The sequence below is a fragment of the Hipposideros armiger genome, unplaced genomic scaffold (genome assembly GCF_001890085.2).
Source record: "Hipposideros armiger isolate ML-2016 unplaced genomic scaffold, ASM189008v1 scaffold_222, whole genome shotgun sequence".
Lineage (NCBI taxonomy): Eukaryota > Metazoa > Chordata > Mammalia > Chiroptera > Hipposideridae > Hipposideros > Hipposideros armiger.
The window spans coordinates 2,160,141-2,178,542 of record NW_017731572.1 but is presented as its reverse complement, the minus strand read 5'-3'; the positions used below and the strand labels follow the sequence as shown (position 1 = coordinate 2,178,542).

The following is an 18,402-nucleotide window of genomic DNA, read 5'->3' as shown; positions in this document are numbered from 1 at the left end:
GGAGGCAACATGTGGACTCCAGTTCCCACAACAGAAGTCCATGTCACCACTCTGCTCCTCAGGTAACCGGGGCAGCCAAGACTCCCCTTCCCGCCACAAACATTCCTTTTAAAATCTTTTTGCTCCTCCCTTCCTCTTCTGATTTCTCGCACAACGGCCCAGTATTCTCATCTCCCTGCTTGTGCCTTCAGCCTGTGAAAGGTGCCCCCCAGAATTCAGGGCCCCTAGACTTTTAAACTTAGCAGTTAGAGCCCACCTCTCAGAACGCTGTCACAACTGCTTCTGTAAAATGTCGAAGTCATTTCTGAAACATGCAGAAGTAAAGCAAGCTGGGCACATATACCTGCCAGCAAGCAGAATCGAGTCTTACCATCAGAGGACAGCTAATCTTCTTCGGGGGCTGCTAACTCAGGGGAGAGTCTCTGAAGTCCCCAGATTCAGGCCCAGGCCCCTGCCAGCTTCCTTTCCACGGCACCCTCTGCGGGAAATGAGGCTGAGGCAAGCAGCTACCCCAGGGTCAGAGCTCTGGGCACCCTGGAGGATGTTCCTGTGGCTTTTCTCATTGCTATTCTTTCACAAAGAACCCACGACATTGCACAGTTCCTTCCAAATCTGCTCCAGCTCTTGTGGGGAAATCAACAACGCATGCTGGACTTTCCAGATGCAAAGTTTCTTGAGGCTTTCTTTCTTTCTTTCCTTTTTTTTTTTTTTTAACACTTTCTCTCTTTTTCTCCTCTCTCGGCTAAAAAAAGTTGGCTGAGGTCACGACATACAATGGCCAAGCCTGTGTCACTGACCAGATGCCTCCCACCCCCAGGCCGGTGGACAAGCGCGCCTTTGTCCACTGTACTTTAGGCGGGACTCCCTGGGCCTGCCCAAGCCCTGCTGGGGAATGTTCCGCCAACTTCTTCCCAACCTTAAGTCACGGATCTGGCCCCAGCCCCAGCCCCAGCTGTGTGAACCCAAGGCCAGATAAAACCCAACATAAAAGGAACAGAGAATGCTCCCCCAAAGAACCATTGTGTTTGACCTTCCAAGGGCTGGAAAGCTAGTGCCCCCAGAGGGACAAGACGACGGTCCCCCATCTTCAGCCTGCCCTCACCACCTCCAATCTAAACAGAGAGCAGGCAGAAGGGAGCAATGCTGAGCATCTAAGGTGAAAAGGGCCTGAAGACCACAAAGCTGTCAGCTGCAAGTGAAGAAAGGATTAGACCCTGAGAACAATACCCATGAAATGAACTTAAGCAGGGACTTGGATCCTTGGTGAATATGTCATATCACTCCGTTTACAAAGCTTTTGGGAGCAGCTGAGGGTTTCGCACTTCAAATGCCACACATTTCTGTGTTTGCTTCCTAGGCAAACCTTTGGGATTTTAAGAAGTGATTCTCTATCTCGAGGTAAATATGAAGGTCCCAAGGCCTGGGTGGTTTCTATAAACTATCACTTCTTCTCTCAAACGTTTGTATGGATGAACTGTTTCCTCATTATGACATTTCAATGCCAGCTCCTTGGATTAGGCTAGGAGATCTGTACTAATATCAAGAGACCAAGTCAGGTCTGGGTCAAGCCCTTATTGTGATACATGGACCAAGACCTCTAAACTGTGGATTCTTCAAGGGTAAAATGGAGATGATCACAATATCTTTCTCAAAAGGTTGTTGTGAGAATTAGAGGGAGGAAAATCCATGTAAACACTTAGCATCATGTGCAGAGGATGTAAATGCTCAATAAAAGCGATTGGTGTTGTTACTGTCAGCAACGGCTAAAGAACAGGAGCTGCAATTTCCTGGACACAAAAAAAGTTTAGACTCAACAAGAAAATATATACAGCCCAATTAAAAGCGGGCAAAGGACGATTCTCTAGAGAAAATATACAAATGGCCAAAGCATGTGGCGAGATGCTCCACATCCCTAATCATTAGGGGAATGCAAACCACAAGGAGCTATCACCTCACATACACTGGAATGGCTACCATCAAAAAACCAGAAAAAACAAGTGTCGACAAGGATAGGGAAAAATTGGAACCCTGTGCACTGCTGGTGGGAATGTAACATGGTACAGCTGCTATGGAAACTGTGTGGCAATTCCTCAAAAAATTAAACATAGAATTACCATGGGATCCAATTCCATTTCTGGGTAAACACCCAAGAGAATTGAAAGCAGAGCCTCGAAGGGTATTTGTACACCCTTGTTTATAGCAGCACTATTCACAACAGCCAAAAGGGTAGAAACAACCCAAGTGTCCACTGATGGATGACTAGATAAACAAAATATGGTCTATACATACAATGGAATATTATTCAGCCTTAAAATGGAAGGAAATTCTGACACATCTGACAACATGCATGAACCTTGAGGACATTATGCTAAGTGCAATAGGGCAGTCACAGAAGGGCAAATACTGTATGATTCCACTTATATGAGGTTCTTAGAGTACTCAGATTCTTAGAAATACGAAGTAGAATGGTGGTCAGCTGGGACTGGGGAAGGGGGAAATAGGAAGTGATTGTTTAACTGGTACAGAGTTTCAGTTTTGCAAGATGAGCAAGTTTTGGAAATGGATAGTGGAGATAGATGGTTGCACAACAGTGTAAATGTACTTAATGCTTCACCCAACACACATGCACAAAGATAATTTAGATCAAGGGACCCTGGCCAGTGTGACACATGAGCCACATCATGAGATACACATGGGCAGAATCTCCAGGAAAGGCGAAACATATACCTACCCTAGGCTCTCGTTAAGTGCAGTGAGAAAGTTGACTAGGGATTGACTAGGAAACAAGGCTGGGGCATCTATAGCAGGGCTCACTGTGACCTGTTTTGTGTTCAATCTCAGGGGCACTGAGCCAGCATGGCCAGCATCCTGTCAGCCACAGGTTTCTCCTCTTAGGAGTATGGCACTGTCAGGGACGCCGTGGGGTTGAATGGCTATCTGGACACATCAACTCCGTGCCTCTGCGTTCCACCTTTCTGGTCTTTCCCTTCCACCCCGGGTAGCAGAGCTCACCTCATCCTTCTCGAAGCCATTGGCATGGCTACCTGGGGGACGCTACTGCCCCTCTCTGATTGTTAGGCTCCAATCAGCTGCAGGACTGACAACCATAGTCCCTTACTGAGCACTCGCTCTGGGCCAGGCACACCAAGGGCTTCACTTATGTCACTTAACCCATCTAACAAACCAACAAAGAAGTTTCTATTATTGTCTCATTTAATAGAGGAGAAAATAGAAGTTCTTGGGATAGATCAGGGAGTATGGGCAGGATGAACAACTTTAGGGTTTGATACTCCATGCGTGGCCAGCGTGAGCCCAGGGAAAGTAGTGTGTGATGGGATGGGGAAAGGTGGGTGGACCACTTCCATCAGAGTTTAAGAGGCACGAAAGGAAGGGATCAAATATATGGTGATGGAAGGAGAAGTGACTCTGGGTGGTGAATATACAGTGTGACATATAGATGGTGTATTACAGAATTGTACACCTGAAACCTATGTAACTTTACTAACAACTGTCACCCCAATAAACTTTAATGAAAAAAAAAAAGAGGAATGGAAGGTGAAAAGGTAGTAGCTAAGGATGGGGTCAGATCATGAAAGGCCATGAGAACATCAAGGCTAAGAAATTAACTCTTTTCTATAAGCAAGAAGAAACCATGGATGGGTTTTGAGCCAGGGAGAAAACACCACCAGCATTGCACTCGTGATATCAGGACACCAGGGAATAAAATGATCAAATGTCAAGAAGAGACTAGAAACAGGGAGCTGGTTATAGGATCCACGCCCCTCCCCACCCCACCCTTCTTTCTCCTGTTATAAAAACAACAAAAATGCAATGCTTAAATCTACATTTGTAAAATAGTCCCAACCCAGCCACAAGAGAAGAAAGCGAGCCTGTTATCCAGAGGTGAGGAGTCCGCCAGCAGCCGCTGAGTTATTTGCATCTTCTCTTTGTGGTGTGGGGGGAGGGGCCAGATGGCAAATCCACACCCCCTGACCTTTGAGGACAGTCAAGCCACTGGAACACACCAATAGGAGCAAGGAGTGCCTCTGCTCCTGGAAACGGGCTCCCACCCATGAGGAGATGAAAGCAAAACTAGATGGCCATGACCTTCACCTCCAGTGCTTCAGGATTTGTGGAATTACAGTGGCCATGGAAGCTTTCACAGCCCATGAATTCTTGGTTTTACAACAGCAAAAAGGGGACAGTTTTAAGGCCATTCAGCCTTGACACCACTCTGAAACTGCATCATCACACCGCTGAACAGATGCAATCACGCACAATAATGCACTGCTGCAGACAACACACAGAAATCCTTGTCACTGCAGTCCCCAGTGTGGCCTCCAGCCAACTGCCAAGGACCTTTCGGGGCCATTATAAACCAGGAAGCTAATCTGCTCTGACCTGAGCTAAGCAGAACAAACCAGCCCGGGGGGAAAAAATTTTACTCTTTAGGCTTCACCAAAGTTAATATGTCAGGGTGTGGATGATTTGCAAATGCATTCTAATGAGTTTACTGTTTGGGGTTCCATTGGCTTCTGAAAGCAGAAGTCACCTTAGTTTTGCTTAATTGATAGTCTTCTATCACTAAAGCTGCTATGAAAAGCACGAATTGTTCTGTCCTTTTGGGTCTCTGCAAATAGGCAGGTTTCTACATATGGGGCCATGTGGGCAGGAGAGAACAGTAGGAAACCCATGATCCAAAAGCAAAAAGATTGACAGTCATTTCCGCCGAGCTGCATGTTCCTGAGTTTAGTGGAGTCAGATATGACCAACCCTTTATTATTATTATTTTTATTATTATTCTTATTATTATTTCAGTTGAGTTGAAAACTGTCAACCAAAATAGGCCACATTCGCTGTAGGCCATTGTCTGCTATAGGACAAATCATGTTGTCTCATAATGATAATTAATAAGGAAGAACATCTGGGTATGGCGATGACTCATGTTTTCTAAATGCTTCAGTCATGAAGAGAAAAATTGTTAAGCAGTCCATGCAGTCTCCACGGTGCAGGGTCTCAGAGTCACCCCCACCTGCTATGCAGCCCATGGGCATGTGATTGGTGATTCACCTAATAGTTACCAACTACCGTTTCCTGAATGCTGTGGACGGTGCAGGCAAGTAGAATACAAAGGATTGGACTTCTAAAATTTGGAAGACAAGGAACACACACACGCAAGTGAAAAAAAAAGGAATAATTAGACAAGGGAGTCTATAATAAGTGCCAAATGATAAGTTGACAGACAATAAGAGCTTTCAGAATTCAGTGGAAGGCAAGATCACTTTCAGCTGGGATGGTCTGGGGAGGCTTCTCAGAAGAGACAGAATTTCCCTGACAGCAGGAATGAAAAAGAAAGGGCTTGACCAGAGCGGAGGCACATCGAGTAAGGAGTAGGAAAAGCCTGGGTGGCTGATGAGACGTGAGGGGAATGGGAGACAATAGAAGCTGATTCTGAGGGGAACAAGAGAACTAGAACCAGGAGCCTAGAGAGATCCGGCTGTGGTGGGAGCCAGTTTAGGAGGATGTGGGAGAGTTTGTTGGCTACATACCCAAGTTCAAAGTGACCAGAGGGCAACAAGGACAAGGCCGGCCCTCAGCACATGGAGCTGGAGCATCTGCAAAGAGATGGCGATGAAATCCTATGGGTCAGTTTGGAGTTCATACAGAAGAAAGGATGAAGAGCTGAACCTTGAGGTGTGTTCTGCCTTATGGGGTGGGAGAATGAATTCTCCCTGATACTCTTTTGCCCCAGTCTCTCCCTCCCCCGTGCCCTCCATCAGTGCATGCAGACCCTGGGACCCCTCTCCAGGACTCTCAAAGGCAAGAACCAGGTCTTTATTCTTTTCCCCTCCAATCCAGTCCATGCTTCACACTCACGGACTCCATGTCCAGGAGGGAATGGATGTGAGTTTTCAGCATCAGAGTCATAGAAAGCAAACGAGGAAGGGGTCATAAGAAGAAATCTAAGGTTAACAGTGTCCAAGTGGGATACGAAAGAAAACGCTCACTGACTACAGAAAGGGTGTTTCCCACGCTAATCTCAAAAAAAGAAATATGGAAGACAGGTGGGCGTGGTAGAAATCTGACCTTCACACACAAGGGGCAGTGAGCGTGAGGACACACCCTCACGGAGGAGAGGTAAGATATTAAGATAGACTCCATTATAGAAGAAAGCAAAAAAGAGGATGGGCCTATGGGTAGTGCCTGGCCCCAGGCCCACCAAGCCAATGGCTCCGGTGAGGTGACTGGCAGCCAGTTTCCTGAACTCGACATGGTTGGGTCAAAGGCCCCTCATGAATTTGGAATATCAGAGGGCCAGGCAGTAAAACAGCAGTGCACCAGGTGAGAGCCAATTTGAAAACAGGAACTGGCCTGGGAGATATGCACATCAGTGAACCTACTGGCAAGTATCTGTGAAGCGGAGTCAACATTCTCCCAAGTCCACAGAGTGCAGAGGCCAGCAGCAGACCACACACACACACACACACACACACACACACACACACACACACTCACTCTGCCTGCTGATACAGGCAAGTTCTACAAAGATACTGCCTTGTTCAAGAATGAGTAAAGAAAGGAGGGAGGAATATGCGGAATAAGGGTGAAGAAACACCACCCTGAAGGCTCAGAAGAAGAGAACATCTCAGAAAATAATTCAGAAGAAAATGCCAGAAAACTGCTAGAATACAACAAATTGTGACCTCTTTAAAAGAGGAACAGAAATTCGTAATGGAAAAAACAGCCAAAGTAGAAAGAATGACACAAAGAGGAAAACAGATGAGGTAAAGATTATATGAAAATTGCTCATCTAAATCCAACATTAGTAATTGTGTGAAAATAAAAATATTAAATGTTAATTCAATAAAGTGCAGGGCAAACTTAAAAGGAACTCCCTATATTGCAAAATAAAAAAAGCAAGGAAATAAAAAAAAGCAGTGTATGTTTAAGAAGCGTTCCATTAGAAAAGACTGGAACAACTAGATTAAAATCAATAATCAGTTACAAAAATAATAACTCTTTTAACGTTTAGTCTCAAAAGTTTGCCTACCCCCCTGGAAGAGCCAATCCTGTCCCTCACAACAATTTAAAAATTATTCGAGAGCCATAAATATATTTTTACATAATCACCATTATGTGAATAATATCCTTTAAAATTTTTATAAATGAAACTATGATAGTTTTCTTTTCATTTTCAATTTTACTTCAGAGCCTGCGGCTCGTGAGCCGCAGTTTGCTGACCCCTGGCGGCCCTTCCATCTCAAAAGTTTACCGATCCCTGCTCTAGAATAAAAGCCCCAGGAGGCAGTGATTTTGTTTTGCTCACTCCTCCCAGGCCTGACAGCATCGCTCTGAAAGTGCTACAAATGCAAGAAGAGAAATCCCACTAAAGTCAAAGTTTCATGGGACATGTTCATTGTTTTGTTCATTACTAAGGATGTGCCATAAACATTTGTTGAATGGTGGGACAAACGGAGCTGCACATATGAGTTTCGAGATCCGAGATGGCCATATCCAACCAGGTTGTATTAATCTTTTGTGTGCAAGAAATAGGACGTTTCTCTTAGACATGCAAGTGAGGATACCACCCACTTACTCTCCAGGCACTGAGAGATAAAGCAAAGTTAAGTTCCATGACAATGGGGAAGTAACCATATAAATGCATCTGTGAGTCATCTTACTCAATGCAGACCCCCAACTCAGAAATCCAGCCCACTGTGTGCCGTCTGGTGGGGTTTCCAGCTTAGAGGTACCCTAGCGTTTCTTCCTCTTTTGCTTCCCTTCCATCCTGGAACCTAGATACACGTTACTCCATTACTCCTGCAACATCCTTCAAGGCCAGTACAAACAAAGCCTCCCAGCCTTGTGTGGGAGCACTTATAACTGATGCGGCCTTTTCTGGGCAAGCAGAAGCCAACAATGGGGGAACTATTGAGGCTTTGGGGACACTATGCTGGGAGAATCACCAAACAAAAACTCTTTGTTTCTTTCCTCCACCCAAGCAACGTTGCACTGTGTAAAGCACCATAGTGGCAACTTTGCTTGCTAGGGAACTTTGATTTTCTGCATATTTAAAACTCACATTGAATGAACCCCCTTAAAACAGTAAAGACTAATAAAGCACCCAGTGGCCAATGCTTTCTGTCATCAAAACCCTCTTTTATATCATCTTCTAAGAGTTGTTCCTACTTTAGAAGTCACAGTATGCAGCATGATCTCAACTATGGAAAATAATGCTCTCACCACCCTAAACGAAGCAAAAGGAAATATACAAAAATATTGACAAAGGTTATCTTTGTATTGTGGGATTCCTCCAGCTGTGTTAATTGTACTATTAATTTTATTATGTTTTACATTTTTATTTATTTTTAAATGTGTTTATAAAATCACTTTTATAATCAGAAAAACACTGCCCTGCCCCCAAAATCAGCATATACAATTCCAAATATACCATATGATCCCAATTATGAACACAAATATAGACAGCAAAAGAAGAATTCTAAATTTTTATTATTTCTGCTTTTCTGTATTTTCCAAGTTTTCCATAATGAGCATATTAATTTTAATGCATTTAAAAAATCTTTATTCCATTGTGAGCTATTGTATGAATATAGCCTTACTTAAAACATTTAGACAGGGCCGGCCGAGTGGCACGTTGGTTAGGAGTTGTCTTGGGACGCCAGCTCTGAGCAGCAGGGCCCCGACTCGGATCCCACATGAGGGCCAGTGACGCTGCACCCTCTACAGCTAAAATGATGAACAACAGCTCAACCTGGAGCTGGGCTGCCGTGAGTCACCTGCGATGGCGTAGGCTGCAGTGGGGCTGGCCGGCAGCTCATGTGCGCTTTCGTGAGCTGCCGTGAGTGACCGTCCAATGGCCGGCAAGTGACTGCTTCACCCGGGAAAAGCGCAATGATAATATCAACATGGACCAATGGATCGAAGTCCTCTACAACTAGACTAAAGAACAAAGGGACAGCAACTTGTCTGTTCCCCTTCCCCGATTCCGCAATGCTGTTCCCTTCCCCCAGTTCCCCAAAAAAATCTTAAAAAAAAAAAATTAGACAATTTTTGCTAATAAAATCCCCCTTGACATAGCCCATCTCACTTGCCATCCCCTAAAATGAATATTGTATATCGGATTAGGATTCATTATATTATCTTTCAAAAGGTGGGAAGACTGGGAAGGGGGACTTTATTTTTTAAGAAAACGAACTGAATTAAGACAACACGAGTAACAGTAAAAAATATTGTTAACATTATAGATAGAAGGCACCTTAGAGACCATGTAGTCATTTTACAGATTGGGAAACGGAGGTCCAGAGTCAGCTGTGGATTAGGCCCCAAGCCTCCCAGTCCCAACACAGAGGTCCCTCCTTCTCACTCTTTGGCTGCCCTACACCTTGGTGCTGATGTTGCCATCATGGCTAGAAGACTAGCTCTGGTCAGATGGCATAGCAGAAGCCAGAGCCCCACCTAATACGGCTCCTGGACTGGCCCCAACAGTGCTCTGTGCAAGGCGACCCTCTCCATTGGGTCTGGCTCTGCTTACTCACCCGGAGCCACTTCCCATGCTTGTGACCAGTGAGGCCCACGAAGGGAGGGGGCCCAGAGAGGAAACATCTGTGCACACAAGAGGAGTGAGGTCATAAATGCAGTTGATTTTCCCTTTGGCAAATCCTCTCCTGCCTATTTTTTTCCACTCATTGACATGCAAAGCTCCATTCCAACAAAGGGGCCTAGAAGATTCCAGAAACTTCTAGAAACAACAACCTCCACCCTGTGACAGGGATTCCTAAAACAAGGTATGCATGAATGGGTTGGGGTATGGGCATGTATAGGAAACAGAAGATACAGCCCCATAAAATCACTCAATTGCCCACAGACATCCATTTGTTTGTTCCCAAACCTGGTTTCTAGAATTCCTGTAAAGACCTGAGGGCCAGAATGATGGTAGTTCAGTAATATTAGCTTTGCCCCACACTTCCCATTCCGTTAAATCACTGAGCAACCTTTGAGGAAATTCATCAGCTGAAGTCACCAACGCTGAGTCACCTATGTTGCACTGTCTGGGTTTTCCCAACAGCCCAGGCTAAGCTCTCCAGAGTGACACATTCTAACTTTTCTGACAATAGACCCAGCCCATAGAAGGATCAAGAGAGAGGACATGGGGAATTACTACTCTCAGGGGACAAGACTGGAATTTAGAGGATCATCAGAAAGGGCCAGTAAAACCCATGCAGCCGAGAACACCCACATCTATAGGGGCTGCTGAAAAGCTGGCAACCCCCCACAAACCAGACCGAGAGGCCAACACAGCCCTGGACCAGAGCTGCCAACCAACCTCAACAAGGCCCTGACCACCTTCCTGGAGTGGCCTGCGTGCATCTTCATTTGATCTCTGTTGCCATCACCAAGGATAGCCCAGAGAAAACCCACACACGCACACTTCAAGCTCCTAAAAATGAGACTGGTTGGGTAACAGGAAGGACAAAGGGTCAGGTTTCTTTTTCCCTCCATTGCACAACTGTAAGGTAGATCACACTGCCCGTACTTCACCACTAGGTATTATTTTTTCTTGCTCTAGTTGCTGAAGCACTGTGTATTGCAGGCCAGTACCTGGTACATAGTGTAGCTTATCTGACCCTTAACAAGAACATCGGGAGAAAGTATTCTTATTTTCATTTTATAATCAAATAAACCAAGGTCTTACAACTAACAAGACAGAGAACCAGTTAGAACCCTGTGTCCTATGTCCAAGGCTAGCACAACTCCTCCCGCCATCCCCCGTGTCCCCCAGGCTCCTCTGCAGTGTGTCCTGGAATCCCCTGTCCAAAGGGAAATGCTCCAGGGAGAAGTTACAACTGCAGCCAAGCCCCTAATTATCAATTTCACAAGGTAGAAGGTAATAGCTGATTGTTAGCAGGGAGCCTTATTAACCGGAGACAGAGGTGCCAGGGGAGAGAACAAAAGTGTCAGGATAGGCATTCCACAGCAAAGCGCCATGACCAGCACCCACGGGTGAAATGACACCTGAGAAGAATGTCAACTGAGCACCACAAGCCGAGTAACCGAGCAGTTTTGTGTTTGAGCTGGCAGAAACAGCTCCATCCAGCAGGAAGCCCCCGCCCGTCCACACAAAGCAATAAAAACCGTAAGTGGGGCCGGCCGAGTGGCGCGATGGTTAAGAACTGGCTTGGGACGCCAGAGGGCCCCGGTTCGGATCCCACATATGAGGGCCAGTGACACTGCCCTCCACAGCTAAGATGCTGAACAACAGCTCAACCTGGAGCTGGGCTGCCATGAGTCGCCGGCGACGGCGTAGGCTGCAGCCCCTGTGGCAGTGGGTTGCCATGGGCTACCGTGTGTAGCCAGCAGCCAGCGTGAGCGGCCAGCAGCCGCAGTGAGCGGCCGTCCAGAAGCCAGCGACTGATCTGCCTCTCCCGGGAAGAGCACAATGACGGTGCCAACTTGGGCCAGTGAAGCAACGTCCTCCACAACTAGACTGAAGCACAAAAGGACAGCAACTTGTCTGTTCCCCTTCCCCAACTCCCCAGCACTGTTCCGATCCCCCCAATTCCCCAATAAAAATCTTAAATAAAAAAAAAGAAGCAATAAATGGAGGCAGCACCGAGACTCGGCTCCCGTCTAGGCTGGAATGGAAACCTGGGTTCAATGCTCCAGCAGGGACAGGGACCCACCTTGCTCTGTCCAGCAGCCAGGCTCCTCACTGCTTGCTGTCTCCTGGGAGACGCAGCCCCCACCCCAGCCTGCCTCCCTCCCATGTAGGCTGGTCCACTGTTCACCTCCACAGCTACAACAGTTTATGTGGCCTGTAATGAGCAGTCCTCACCCCTGTCGTCTGAGCTCCCCAAGAACAAGAACACTGTCCTACTCAAATCTGTCCCCAGACACAGAAAACATACCAAAGACATATGTACTGAATAGATGGAGTCCCCCAGTCTCTGCGTAGGATTGTCAGTCCACTTAGAAGAGGGTTTCTTACTTGCTCGGGATCACCTGGGCAGCAAGGTGAGGGTAGAGGAAGTGAGGGAGGAAGGAAGGTAGAGGGAGAAGCACCACCCATTCATTTTATCTATTTTACTTTAGGAGGGGGTCTTACATACTGAAATATCTTCAGGGGCCCCCAAATCACAAATAGAATGAGCCAGAGGGAAAAGGTTACCAATGGCTTGGTCAAGGTCTCTGAAACAAGACTTTCACAGGCCTAGGGCCCTCCAAGTAAATGCATTCAGAAAAAATACTCTTGGCTCTCTTAGACTGTTCACTAAACAGTTAAAGCCATTACCCAGAGAGAAAGCGGACAGAAGGCAAGTGATCGTCTATGACAACAGCAGTCTGAGTTACCAGTGCTACCCTTGAAACGGTCCTATGTGATTGGCTTTTACCCACATGTTTTTAAAGAACTGGCATGTTATTTTCACCTAAGAACAAACCAGCCCATAAATGCCTGGTCATCTTTGATAAGCTTGAGCCGCCAACCTGATGTCTCTTGATGTGATTCAATTCCCTAGCCTTGTCTGCTCGGCTCACACACTGCTTCTCCTATGGAAGCCAGCCTGGTGACCATCTATCCCTCCAGGACAGCTGAAGGCACCCTACAAGGTTGTTCACCAATGTTGCACGAATGGCACCCAACAGATGGAAGTGCTGAATAGCCAAGGCTGGCCAAAAAGGAACTGAGATTTGCTGAGATCCCGTAGCTGGTAGGACTCCTCCAGCCCTTGAAGCACACAGAGAACTCTGCCCTCTGCCCAAAGGGTGTGGGTGGAACCCTTAACTCCTTCTCTTCAGCTAGGGACACCCACATTCCCTCCCCTTAAAAGGATAGAAAGTGACAATAGCAGGTGCTGGCATCCTGTCTATGCTCTGAGCCTCAGAGCAGCAGTTCTCAGCCTTCAGCTCTTTCTGTTGTATCAGAAGGGCCGTTAGAACACAGATTGCTGGGTCCTGCCCTCCAAGTTTCTGAATCAGTATGTCCGGGTGGCACCCCACAATTTGCATTTGTAACAAGCTCCCAAGTGATGCGGCTGCTGGCTCAGGCATCACACTTTGAGAACCACTGATTTCGAGTGGGAAACAATGAGTCTGTTCTACCTGTGTTCCTAGAAAACTAATCTTTGGGAGACTGATAAATTCACTTTCATAACGAGACTCAAACATCTTCTGGAAAAACATGGCCCTCGTATGTTCCCTCTTTTCATAGACATGGATGCCGGATATATTTCACATTTCCCTAACCATAAGATAAACATCACACATCAAGTGAATAATGGCAACAGTTCCGCTATAAGGGTCTCAGTTCTGGAGAACAGCAAAGATGGGTGGGGACCGAGGTAAACTAGAAAACCCACCGCTCGGACCGGCCAAGTGGCGCAATGGTTAAGTGCTGGCTTGGGACGCCAGAGGGCCCCGGTTCGGATCCCACATATGAGGGCCAGTGACACTGCCCTCCACAACTAAGATGCTGAACAACAGCTCAACCTGGAGCTGGGCTGCCATGAGTCCCTGGCAACGGCATAGGCTGCAGCCCCTGCTGCAGTGGGTTGCCATGGGCTACCGTGTGTGGCCAGCAGCCAGCGTGAGTGGCCAGCAGCCGTGAGCGGCCGTCCAGAAGCCGGTGACTGATCTGCCTCGCCCGGGAAGAGCGCAATGATGGTGCCAACTTGAGTCAGTGACGCAACATCCTCCACAACTAGACTAAAGAACAAAAGGACAGCAACTTGTCTGTTCCCCTTCCCCCAATTCCCCAGCACTGTTCCCATCCCAATTCCCCAATAAAAATCTTTTTAAAAGAAAACCCACCTCTCACCATCAGCATGTTGTTGCCACACAGGACGACAGTCTCAGTGTTGCAAAACTACCGATTTTTGCAAAAGAAGCTGGAAATCTGAATTTTTAATGTGAATCTGCTGATTTTTAGATGTTGGCAACCAACTCAAAAATTTCTAAATGAAATCATGGGCAAAAAAATGGAAAAAAAAAACACAACAACAACAAAAACTCAAGTTCTGCTCTTGATTTTGCCCATTAGCCACCAGTGTGCCACGCCTGGTATTAATTGTTGGGTATGTGCATGCACAGTCATTTGAAGAGAGGGCTCCCTAGTTTTAAAGAAATGAATACCACCATCCTAGACTGAAAGTATGAATTAGCACTTCTACCTCCTACTAACCATCCTTTTGCTAAGACCTCTTCCTACCAACATCTTCTGGTGGGTACAGCTAGATGTCAGCTTTCCAAGGGCTGCAAACGTGTGGCCAACTCCCTGTCACCCCAGAGCTGGGTGCCCCAGCCTAGGTAACCTTTCTTGGAAGGGAAGCACAGGACAAGGTTTCTGGAGCATAAGGGACCCTGGAAAACCTGTCCTACTCTGTTTATGGGAAAGTGGTACCCCATCAGCTGCAGAGCAGGTTCAGAAGGGGAGGAGGTGTGTGAGGAAGCTGAATGGAACAGCTTAAGCAGTGAGGCAGCTGGGGACAGGGGCAGGGAAGGTGGTCAGAGGCAAAGCTGTACACCAAGCAGCCTGAGAGACGAGCAGGGATTCCGGGGCTGAGGAGAAAGTGAGCCAGACACGGCAGCCTTGGGCAGGACAGACGCACATCTGTGGGGTCTAACGGTGAAATGCCACAGTTGCCACAGTGAACAGACTACCATGAGGTGGCAAGACTGAGCAGCTGGAAGCCAGCACCTTGGAACGTGCCTGGTGGGAAGGTTGGACCACCCCTCCTGGGAGGAGTGCCGAATCCTAACCTGCAGGGCTCTGGGGCATGGGAACCTGTATTCTGAGGCTGCTGGGAAAAGTGCCCGGTGAGCAGGGCAGTGGCTGCAAGAATCACAGGCGTCCTGTCCTGCTCAATCGGCCCACAGGGAGCAACCCTCCTGACCTCAGGCCTGGGAGAAGGGCTGCCACCTCCAGTGCCCAGACTTCACGCTTCTCAGCAGGACTGTTTGTCCCTATCTGTGCTGCTTCTCAAAATGAGGCTTACAGGGGGCTCCCTCCACTGAGAACCCTTCTCCTTCCAGGCTTTCCTTGGAAAGGAAATCCACAGCCACCTGCAGGAGAATTCCAGTTCATTTGGTCACGGCTCAAGGCCAGCAGTCTTCATACGTTTTGTTTTGAAAGTCTGACCCACAGTAAAAAGCACATTTTACTTCACAACCCAATATACACACAAAGCAAAATTTTCACATTGCAACAATCGCCTTACCACAGGCAATGCATGCTGGTATCTCCCATTTAGTGCTTATGCTGGTTCGCACAGACTGCATACATGGTGTGGCTCGTGACTCAAGGTTCAAAAATACTGCTTTCTCTGGTCCCGATCTCCTTCGTTAGAATCCCCTCCTTTACCTCCCTTTGTAAGAAACAAATCCCTATAAGGGAATCCTTCGCTCCACTTTTCTTGACCTGACCAGGCAGAGATGAACCTCCCAGCTCCCGCAGACTAGATACCACTCAGAGGCAGAGATAATCATACGCATTTTCTCTTTTCAAGAACAGGATCCAAGCCTTTCGATAGAGTGCACTTAAAATATTTGTCAAATGATGCTATAGGAGAGGAAGCCTGAATGAGACTCTAAATGACAGTAAAACTGCACTGAGTTTCACAGCACACTAAGAAACCCAATCTTCAGATAACTCCTCTGTTGCTGGCGACAGCCTCTCCCTGCCACAGGGGACGAAGCTGTGTGGATGCCTTACGGTGTCCAAATGGCCCTGCCCTCAGACGCATCGCCCCCGATCGGGCCTGAACATTGTCCTTTATCGGTTCACACAGACTCTCCACAACATGCCGGGGGGCAGGGGAAAAGGTTCTCATACCCAGTGCTTACGTAGGGAAATGGAGCCTCAGAAAAGTTGGCACAATTGTCACACGGGCAGTGGCTGGATCCACATGAACCCCAGCTTTCTAGACTCCAACTTCCATGCTCTTTCCAAAAGCCCAGATGGCTTCTGTGCCTGTTATATAATCCTGTGTTCATTGCCCCCCAGTTTGCGACACAAGAAAGGAACACCCTGCATGTGCCGCCCTCTTTGCAGCCCCTGTAACTCTGGTGTGTACACCCACAAGCTGCCCTGACCCAACGACAGGACATGCACGCACACAGCACATGTGAGGGAGCCAGGAGATCCCTGTGGACGTGGTTCCCATCCCTCTCTCTCCCTGACTGGTTGTGTGACATCTGGCAGAGCGGGGCACCTCTCTGAGCTTCTCCCTTATCTAGAGCCCAAGGGAGCTGAACAAGCTGATACCCAAGGTCCCTTCCAGGCTTCTCCTGGGAATTCTTCCCCCACCACTTGGAGGCATTTGGCCCCAAGGAGACTGGTCACACCCAGGAATGAAGATAATGCAAAATAGGGAACTGAGATAAGTCAAAGAAAACAAGAAAAACTCACTTCGCACTGAGCTTACCTCAGGTACCACTCCTGTCTGAGTGGCTTACTCTTCTTTCTAGAGCCTTGGGACCCCATGCAGCCCAGACTCACTGAAGGGGTGAGGAGGGGGCTATGTGGGGAAACTGAAGTCCCTCTCAAGCAGATCCAAGCCCCTGACCAGCAGGAGGCTGTCCAAGGAAGGCTGCCCTCTCGCAGGAGTGGCCGGCTCTCACTCCAATGAGCTTCGAGCACCTGCCCTGAAGATGTAACAGCGCGGCCCCTGGTTCCAACTCACCTCAGCACCGCAGTCCCTCCGCTTGCAAATCTGACACGCTGGTCATTTTCTGCCACCGTCTCCACATCTCCTGCTTCCCCGTGGCATCAGCTAATTCACTGTGCAAAGCAGCATTTATATATAGAAAGTTGCAGCCACGCAGGTTAGCATTAAAATAGAGACTTGACGTTGCCATGGCAACAAAACAAATGATATTCAAAATGAAAGAAAAATATGCTGCAATCGGGAAAGCATGTCCACAGCCTTCCAGGGCAGCTACACCCCGTCCCCCCAGGGTGGGTGGGACGGCCTCTAGAGAAGGAACCTTCCCTTCCATGAACCTCCTCCTCCCCATTAAGTCACCGCTCGGGTTTCAGCTGTGACCATGGCCCCCTGCACAAGTTCCTTCCTAAAGCCAACTTGCCTGGAGCAGACCTGAGGCCAAGACACTGAGGGAGTGTGATGATCTGGACCAATTTGCAAAAGCTCTACTCCGCAAGCCCCGAGGGCAAGCAGCTTGTGGCCCTGGTGCTATTACCCAGGGTGCTTCTGGAAACCAAGGTGGCTTCTGTCATTGCCCCACAGCAGGCAGAGTCAAGAAGGCACGAGTAAGCTGAGTGACATTCGGCAGGCTGCTTCACCTCTCTGAGCCTCAACCTAAAAATAAGGGGGGGAACAAAAGGGATGGAAAAGTGGCCTAGTGCCTCCCACCTCTGTGATTCTAGCATGTGCACCTTTTCTCCTTTGCCACTTCCTCTACCTGCTTCCCTCTTGTTTCCCTCGTCCCTGGGCATATGTCCTAGCCCTGCCACATGTGCCCTGGTGTTGGTGGAGCCCCCAATCCCACACAGCAGCTACTGCCTCTTAGCTCTTGTTCAACACAGCCACCACCCAGGATGTCTACAGCCTTCAAGTCAAAAGGTCTGGATTCCAGTATTCAAGGAGCCACCAAGAGGCTGGGGGCCTTGGACAACTCTGAGCCTTTCTAAGTCTCACGCACCTTAGCATCAAGCGTGATCTAGAATGACTACAATTAAAAAGACTGACAACACCAAGAGCTGACAAGGATGTAGAGCAACGGAACTCTCATCCACCGCTGGTGGGAATGCAAAATGGCCACTCTGGAGAAAAGTTTGGCGGTTTCTCACAAAGTTAAACATACACATAATATGACCCGGCAATCCCACTCCTCTGTATTCACCCAAGAAAAATGAAAACATACGTCCACAGAGTCTTATACACAAATGTTCAGAGCAGCTATATTCCTCATAACCTCAAACTGGAAACCACCCGAAGGATCATCAACAGGAACGGATGAACAAATGATGGTACATCCATACAATGGAATACTACTTACAAATACAAAGAAAGGAACGAACTATCAATACACGCAACAACCTCCATCTACCTCCATCCAACAGATATTACGTTGAGAAGCCAATCTCAAAAGGTTACAGTCTATGATTCCATTTATACAACATTCTCAAAAAGACAAAACTGTACACATGGATGGCACATGAGGGGCTGGGTGAGGCAGGTGTGACTACAGAGGGAAAGCATGAGACAGGATCTTGGGGTGACGGAACTGTTTTACATCCTGGTTGAGGTGACAGTTATATAAATCTCTAATATGTGCTAAAATTCAAAGAACTGTACACCCCCCAAAAGTCGATTTTACTGCATGACAATCTAAAAAAATAAATCCTACTTTCATCCTTGAAAAAAA

General features: G+C 47.5%; 1 protein-coding gene across 9 annotated transcripts in view; it reads right to left on the bottom strand.

Annotated features, from left to right (window-relative positions):
• The window catches only part of GAS7 (growth arrest specific 7), a 243,007-nt gene that overhangs the window by 130,166 nt on the left and 94,439 nt on the right, over positions 1–18,402 (bottom strand). Inside the window, exons 1-2 of one of the 9 annotated variants that reach the window (XM_019654438.1) lie at positions 16,698–16,815; positions 11,928–12,021 (exon numbers count right to left, since the gene is read on the bottom strand). The exons of 3 other annotated variants lie outside the window; for them this stretch is intronic. In XM_019654438.1, coding sequence (XP_019509983.1) covers positions 11,928–11,936 — 9 coding nt within the window. In that variant the 5' untranslated portion in view covers positions 11,937–12,021; positions 16,698–16,815. Of the gene's footprint in view, positions 1–370; positions 674–11,927; positions 12,022–15,233; positions 15,254–16,439; positions 16,528–16,697; positions 16,816–18,402 lie in introns of those variants that run through there. 5 more of the 9 variants (XM_019654441.1, XM_019654436.1, XM_019654443.1 and 2 more) reach the window with 5 other exon arrangements.